This window comes from Pelmatolapia mariae, linkage group LG22 (genome assembly GCF_036321145.2).
Source record: "Pelmatolapia mariae isolate MD_Pm_ZW linkage group LG22, Pm_UMD_F_2, whole genome shotgun sequence".
Classification (NCBI taxonomy): Eukaryota; Metazoa; Chordata; class Actinopteri; order Cichliformes; family Cichlidae; genus Pelmatolapia; species Pelmatolapia mariae.
In genome coordinates, this window is record NC_086245.2 from 21,060,905 (window position 1) to 21,069,469 (window position 8,565).

The following is an 8,565-nucleotide window of genomic DNA, read 5'->3' on the forward strand; positions in this document are numbered from 1 at the left end:
TCCATAAAGAGACATGGATGAGGGAGTTTGGTGTAGAAGAACTTGACTGGCCTGCACAGAGTCCTCACCTCAACCTGAGGGAACACTTTTAAGATGAGTTGGATTGGAGCCTGTGAGCCAAGCCATGTCATCCAACATCAGTGTCTGACCTCACCGATGAGCTTCTGGAAGAGTAGTGAAAAATTCCCATAAATGCTCCTAAACCTTCTCAGCAGAGTTTAAGCTGTTATAGATAACAAATGGTGGGCTGACATTATATTAAGTCCTACGGATTAAAGGATGGGATGTCATTAAAGTTCATGTGTGTGAACCCAGAAGAGTGAATGCCTTTGGCAACATAGTATATGATACACTTGGCATTAAAGGGTTAAAAAACTGAGGTTCATCAATCTCTGCTGACTTTTTTTATTATTATTACAACCTTGTCCTTCTGGATGCAAACCAAGTATAAACATCTTTGGGTTTGTTGGAATTTCTTTTGAAATGATCTCTCATGTCACGCTGACCTCTTTGCAAAGTATTTTAATCTGGAACAGTTTTCCTTTAACCTCGGTGCTTTTTACTGTCTTTTCTGCTTAAAACTGATCTTTTTACTCTCAGGTTACAGTCATTAATAGTGCCACTCAATTTGTGTTATGAGCTGAGATATTGCCTCAATGATTTGAGGCTCACACTTCTCAAAAGAATGACTCTTTCTTTATTTATTCCTCTCTGTGTTTGCTCCCCAGTTTAAACATCTGCATGTCATAAATTTAAAACGAAAATTCTTTCCAAAGCGTGTTGTCAAAGCAGCGGGAAGAGCAGAGAAATTGACCTGCCGTCCATAAAACTGTGTCTGGTTCCTTCAGAGGTATTCCCTGAGAAAAACCACTCGACGACGCTGCCATCGTCTCCTCTATTCATGTTGGCAGTCGCATCTCTGCAGCCTCACCAAATGCCCATCAGGGGATTACCTGACACAGGCCACTCACACAAACCGCAGAATGCTCTTGACACATCTCTTGTAATGCGTTTTACCACTTTCGCACTTGCAAGGGAGCGATATGGGTTGTGATAGGTGACAGATTGTCAGGGTTTTGGGGTTTTTTGGTTGTTTTTTTTTCTCAGCACCTCCACTGTCGCTTTACTCAGGCTCGTGTGCGGAGCATATGTGTGAAGTATGTTTTTAGATGGATGGTGCGATAAATCCCTCTGATCGGACAGATTGGGTGCACAGCAGCATCGAGTCACGCCGACTGGACGGTGACGAAGCGAGAAATAAGCAGCTGACAATCATCGTGAAGTTCCACACATTTTATCGGGAATATGAAGGGACTGCGACTGACGTCAAAGTTATCCCAGGTTACAAATTCAAAGCAGGTTACGCTGAACCGTGTTGAAGCCAGGGAACGCGGTTCGGGTTAAAAACAAGTCCTTGCTCTAAGTGGCTTTGTTCTTTCCAAGTGTTTTAAATAAGAGGGAGAACATCGACTGCGAGGCATAGGTGGACGCCTCGGCCTCATCCACAAAGAGAAGGGAACATGTTTACTTCCCTACACATTTGCTGAGCGCTCTTCCTCTCGTTGCGTAAGAGAACTTTTGAACCCTTTCCAATGAGCAAATGGCCCATTACGACTGCAATGCTTGGCAAATTTAAGCTGCTGTTGCCGACTGCCTGCCTGGTTCTCCCAGTACACCCTCCAAACACACATCTCCCAACCCTCTGGCACACCGAGATAGAGTGGTCATATTTATTTGTTTGTACTCCATCCGCCCCAGTCTGTTATTAAATTTCTCTGTCCAGCGCTTGTCCCTGTCTCCTCAGAGACTCGCAAAAACCGCTCCGTTAGCATTCTGAGCCGCAGCTCAAACACTCGCCACCAAAAACTCTGGCAGGTTTGACAAGAAAAAGAGAGGGAGACCGACAACAGAGGTGATGAGAGAGAGAGAGAGAGACGGGGAAGGTGAGGGGAGAAAATGGAAACGATAGAGAGAGAGAAAAGCTGAAGTGTGAGACGGGGAGAGTTTGCAAAGTGCAGATGTGTTGTGTGGAGTGTTAATGTACTGGAGATGTCACAGTCTGACCTGCCAGTGCGCAACAGTGCTCGCTGCCAAACACATGAAACACAAACAGACACACACACTGAAATGCATGTGTACTCTGGCCCACACACATGTACCAACACCACAGGCCGTGTGGAACAACCCGATTTAGTGTAATACTGAAGGGGAATAAAAAAGAACCCAGATGCTCACACCCTTAAATACACATACAAGAAAATGCTGTAAAAACACACGTGTGTAACAGCTGGAACTCTAAACAGGTTTTGGTCAAACTTGATTCCAGAATTAAAAATATACACTAAATATATTCATCCAAATCCACAAATATAAAGCAAAATATCGAATTAATCCTACATAAATAAGTAAATAAGAATTATTACTAATATTAAGTAGTATAGTAAGTATTTTAATGAAACAACAGCATATTCTGCAGTAAAATCACACCAAATAAAACCATTAAATTTAAGATGACGTGACTTGGATTGTCACAAGATCAGACTTACTATATGACACTTTGGTTTAAGACGGGGGTCAGCAACCTTTAAACTCTGGGAGCCGCAAATACTTTTTGACATCTAAAATGAAGATAACACTGTATATATTGTTTTTTACCTTTATGCTTTGTGTAAACAACTAAGGTGTGTTGCTTATGAAATCCATGAAGTGCTACAGAGAAAATTACATTTTATTTATGTAATTACCATGTAATTATTTTGAACTCTTAAAGAAATATAACAAAAGGAAAGACACCCAGCTGAACTAAAATGATCCATGTAGCAAACAAAAACTGTTGTGAGCCGCCACCCTTATATCGCCTTTGTGCTTTTGGAGCCTTGACCTGACTTTTAAAAAATAACGGGGAAAAAAAGCACTATGCTGCTAAAAAAAAAAAAGAAAAATAGATATTTGCAAAATTCTGCCTAAATATGTATTTTACCTGGTTAATGTGTGTGGCGGGGCGTGGTCTGCAGCGCCGCTGCAGGGGAGGCGAACGCACCTGAGCGGCACCCGCAATCACGCGTCACCGCCTTAAAGTCTGTGCTATCTGTGCTGTTGTGTTGGTATGTGTCGGGCTGTGAGCTGAAAAGCTACAGCCGGCTGTATGCGTACAGCAACCGTGTGTGAAAAGTGGCCTATAAAGAAACATCGTCGGGTCTGCCGTGATATGTTTACAATGGGACTTCTGCTCCTGAACCTCTGCGCACAGCGTCTGCAAATCGGGGCTGTACGAAGTCACTTTCATCTTTACGCAGGACTGTAAGCTGTCATCTGTGAGGCGTGAGCGGTGTTTGTTTTTAACATAGTTCACGGTGGAGAATAGCTGCTAACATAATGTGGATCTGAAGATCCATAATTGGCCTACCTGGGGTTGAAAGTCTCGATAAATGCACGGCGTTTCGGCGGGTATACCGGCTTCCGCGAGTGTGACACTTATTTTGAGCGATGAAAAAAATAATAGAATATAATTTTATATTTATATTTCAATATCACAATAATCTTCCAATTTAGAACTACAAGTTAAAAAAGAACTAATATAAATAAAATACACTTCAGCTAAATACTTCTAATTTATTTTCCCAAACCACGTGGAGCCGCACTATAAGGACTAAAGATGAGGCTCCGGAGCCGCAGGTTACCGACGCCTGGTTTAAGAGAACTGATTGAAAAATATTATAAAACTTACAGAAAAATCATCTCAGTTAATTAACAGGAATTTAGCACCATTTAAAAGTGAAAGCAACACCCTTTTCGTTTAATTTGGAGTTAATATTTGGTATTTTTCGTCTGAGAGATTTACCGAATTTATGTGAATAAGGACTAATTTTATTTTACTGCAATTTTTTTTACATTTGGAGGAAAATAATGAATAATTGTGATATCAGTATTGATCAGAATAATCAGGATTGTCATTTTAGCCATAATCGTGCAGCGCTAGCATTGACGTGGTCCCAGTGGCAGCCACGCACACCTGTGCCATAACGTGCCTCCACCATGTTTGACAGATGATGTGATAAGCTTCAGATCTTGAGTTGTTTCTTTCCTCCTTCATATTTTTCTCATCCCATCATTCTAGTACAAGTTGATTTTTTTTTCATCTGCCAAAAGCTTTTTTGCCAGAACTTTTCAGGCTCTTGTACGTGTTTTCTGGTAAAATATGATCTGGACTTCCTGCTCTTTAGTGTCACCAAGACTATGTACCAGCACCTCTCTGTTTACATTCAGGATGGCATCTCTTGATTGTAGAGTTTATCAGTGATAAACATCCCTCCCCGAGATTTCCTTTTTGATTTTGCTACATATTTTGAAGCATTTTTTCTTAACCATGGAAAGAATTCTGTGATCATCCGCTGTACTTGTCTCATGTGGTCTTCCAGGCCTTCGGATCTCAAATTGAGAGTTGAGAGTGACCAGCTGCCAAATAATTAAACACTTGGAAACAACTCCACATCTTATCTGTCCAGTTTCAGTTTCAGGGATGTGTTCAACTACAGCCCAATTTGGTGTTATTCAGTTCAATTCAGTTTCAGTTATAAGGTGCCAATTCACAACAACTGTTGCCTTAGGGCGTAACCACTTAAACTCCCCTTACTGTCAGTGTAAAGAAGTTGAACTACACATTTAAAACCTGATATATCTTAATATAAGGGGGAAAAAGCACAATTTTAACTGTACATCTCAGGTTTTCTACTTAAAAGAGAAATGCTGCTATAGTAAATTTAAAAGCAGTACTCTTTGGAGTTAAATTCAAAGACATAAATGCGTAAAATTACAGAAAAGATTTTGGTAGCTCATTGCCCAGACTGTCTTTTAATTAGAAAAGAGAAAGTTTTTTTTTAATTCACAACAATTTTCTTTTCTTACTGAATTTCCTCCCTCAAATTTCTAAAGTAGATATTAAAAAGACAGAAACTTTGGTCATTCAATTGTTTTTCTGTTGCTTAATTACTTTGATGTAGTATGAATGTAGCAAAAGCTGTACAATGTAAGAAAATAAAAACAATTAGAATAAGGCCTCCAAAACCATAGACTGGGTCCTGATTTGGACTCTTTGCCAGGCCAAATCTGGCCCCGGGGCCTTATGTTTGACACCCTGGGCTAATTTGTCATAGAATAGAGGGAAGAGGCCTCAGCAGAACTTGAAAACTTACTTTCAAGTTCCTGGAAATTAAGAACTGCATGTACATATTTCTTTTTAAAAAGGCTGTAATTCCTAAATGGGGGTGCACAGAGGCAAAATTGCAAAACATGTCTCATGTCCAGTACTACATAGAACTACTACAGTAACTGTAGTAATGATTTTGTCACTAGTTTTCTCTTTTAATTTTGTAAATTTTGTATTCCGTTTCCCTTTTTTGGCAATTGGACTGCACACTTTAAACACTGGAGTAGAGAGATGGCTTCTCTGAAACTATTACTGTACAAAAGTTTGCAAAAATATTTACAGTGTTATCATTGTGTCTTTTTAACATTTATTTTCTCGCTTAATATAAATAAAAATCTTTAGTGTTGAAGTATTGTAACACACTCCATCATGCAACTGTTGTTTTCATAGAGGTTTTGACTTGGAGCAACAAAACCTGCTGACCACAAATCACACTTCCATCATACAAACTGAATGACTCATTATGCGTTTGTACAAGGATGTAATTTATATACTTTTTACAATCCCGTAAATTTTCTCATTTTATTCCCTTTAATAAACATATTACACTTTTCTTATAAACTGAAATGGATTAAAAATGTTAAACTTTATCATGTAACCACAGAAGCCTCATTTACTTTTCTGCTGGGGTTTATTTTGACTTTTTGAATCTTGGACAAAAAGGACTGGACATTTTCACTTTGCAAGGTACATTGTGACTTTATTATGCACTCAGAGCACTTAAGAAAGGCAGACTTTGTCTGACATTTGGTGATCTGTGCTTGGAGATGTCTAAAGAAGTGCAGAATTTCTGAGCATGGTGATATTTGGTTGGAGAATTTAAGTGTGGGAAATATGTGATGTTAAACATAACCCTTAGGTCATATGCATGCGAGCGACCACCGGGATTGACTTCCAGAATTTACTTGTGTTTCAGTCATTACTTACCTCTACCTGAGCACTCAGGGCAATGCTAATGTCCTTCTCCGTCTGCTCCTCTGTCCTCCGCTGTAGCTACGCTAATGTAAAGAAATGCAGCAATGAGGGCCGGGCCCTGATGCAGCTGGATTTTCAGCAGTTCCTGATGAAGCTGGAGAAGCTGACTGACCTGCGCCCCATCCCTGATAAGGAGTTTGTTGAAACCTACATTAAGGCCTATTACCTGACTGAAAATGATATGGAGCAGTTCATCAAGAATCACAGGGTGAGACAGTGACACAGGCTGGTGGTTATAGCAAGTTTACGTCTCCATTTCTGTTAAAACAGTGAGACCGTGTGTTTGATTTTTCTGACCGACTCGTTGTGTTTCTTTGCAGGAGTACTCCATGAAGCAGCTAGCCAACTTGGTGAACGTTTGTCTCGGTTCACATATAAACAAAAAGGCTCGCCAGAAACTTCTGGCAGCCATCGATGACATTGACAGACCCAAGAGATAGACCAATGCACAGAGAGAAGCCCAAACATACTATTCATCCCACAGAGATGGACCCTCCAAGAGTGTAGCTCAGCATTGAATGTCTTCATTTTCAAGTCTAAAAGGTGCATTTAGCAAGCTGGAAATAAGTAGCAGAGCTATTGCGCACTAGCTCTAATACTGTACATTATCTGCTAATTGCTAATTATGTGCTAATCTAGTCTTCATATGGTAAAAAATAATTAACTCCTGCTTGCTTGAACGCACCTTTTGATTTGCCGATATACATAAATACTAAACCTCTGTTTACTTCCAAGCATGTTGCAGGCATTCTATGCATATACGGACCAGAATGCATGCCCTCATGTTTTCTTACAACGTGACGTTTTTCTGCAACCGCAACAGCTTACATTTCTTTGAAGATCCCGAGTTTGTTTGTCTGCTGCTCATACAGACTCTCACTGCGTAATGCGGTGTGTCCATTTAGCACTCGGCTGCTTGTGGCATTCCACCCTCCGCAAAAAAAGCCAGTGAACATGTGCGAGTGGCTAAATCTGACTCTCTTAATGTTGTTACGCTTTCCCACGAGAACATTTTAATACGCCTTTACTGTCTGAATGTGTTAACTGAAGTCAGTGGTTCTGGGTTATTGTTGACCTTAATCGTTCACTGTAACTTATTCCAGGCAATACGCTCGCTGTAGATTATTTCACTTCGGGGTATTTGCTGCGTCAGACTGGATTCTCTGCTTGGTCGTTTAGTTAGTTTTGTCCATGAATCTAAATGAACGATGATTCTGAAAGTAATATAAATTGCTGTAGTTAGCATTTGTTTGATTGGATTATATCTGCACCAGCTGCATTTATTTATCTGCCATCTGTCATATCCGAGGGGGAGGGCGGGGTATTTTATCAGCCTGGGGCGACTTTTTGAAAGTTTTCGTGAAAGTGCATATCCTGGACTTCAGTCTCTGGCCTTTTTTCATTTTTATCTAAATTTGTTAGGCTCCGATAGTTTAACCTGAACGGACTTGCAGAGATGTTTGTAACCGTAACTTCCTCTGGAGAAAAAGAAAAAAAAAACAAAGGTTTTGCTTCACCTTTGTATATATTTTGTGTGCAACTATTCCAAGAAGAATACTGTAAATGTGAATGTTTGAGCAATGTCTGTATTTATTTCTTGCTTCGTGTCTTATTTGGGTTTGTTTTTTTATATATCATATAACTGCTGGAAGTGTACTGTAATATATCACCTCTCAGTATGTTGTGACGTATCACCTGAAGCAGAAACAAATATTTAAAACTGTCATATTATGTGAAGGGTCAAGTGCACTATAATAAATAAAAAAAATCAATAAAAATCATTAATCAGTGTTGGAATTGTAGGTTGAACCACGATGATTCTAACGCAATAAACACACTAACGGTCGATGCCAGTTGTGGTGTTTTTCCTGCTCGTTTCATCCTTTTTGGTGTCATGCTCATAATTCCCAACCTTTCCAATCTCTGTACCGCAGCAGTTTTAGTAGATTAACTGTTGCTTTAATCAGAATATATGAGCGCTGCCTTTGAGCAGTGCTGCTGTCCATTCTAATGATGTTTTAGTCAGCCAGGAGCAGGACGCTGTCAGACTAATTAATGTGGTTTCCTGTGTGGTTACAAGCCCACAGCCTTCCATTTCAGGGGAGACTACTGATTAGGCTGAGCAGATCTACCCATAACAATGATGAGTCATTGTTTCCTATTGTATTAGAGTTATAACGTTTTGCTTTGCCTGTCATCAGTTCGTGGTGGGTTTTGATATAAAAGACAATCAATGTTCTAATAATAATGAAACCTGGAGGCTGAAAGTACAGGCATTTACTTCTTAACAGAGCTAAATGCTGTGGATGGATGTGTGTGCATGTGTGTGTGTGTGTCCATACAGAAGAGAAGCCCTTAAGCAGCACGCAAGTGAACAAGGTGAA

At 39.9% G+C, this 8,565-nt stretch overlaps 1 protein-coding gene across 2 annotated transcripts in view; it reads left to right on the forward strand.

The window, feature by feature from the left end:
* vps50 (VPS50 EARP/GARPII complex subunit) overlaps nucleotides 1-8,021 on the forward strand; it is a 120,107-nt gene extending 112,086 nt beyond the window's left edge. For both annotated transcript variants that reach the window (XM_065471031.1, XM_065471032.1), the window contains 2 exons: nucleotides 6,200-6,389; nucleotides 6,502-8,021. In XM_065471031.1, the coding sequence (XP_065327103.1) occupies nucleotides 6,200-6,389; nucleotides 6,502-6,621 (310 nt within the window). In that variant the 3' untranslated portion in view covers nucleotides 6,622-8,021. The remainder of the gene's footprint in view (nucleotides 1-6,199; nucleotides 6,390-6,501) is intronic.
* Nucleotides 8,022-8,565: the final 544 nt, after the last annotated feature.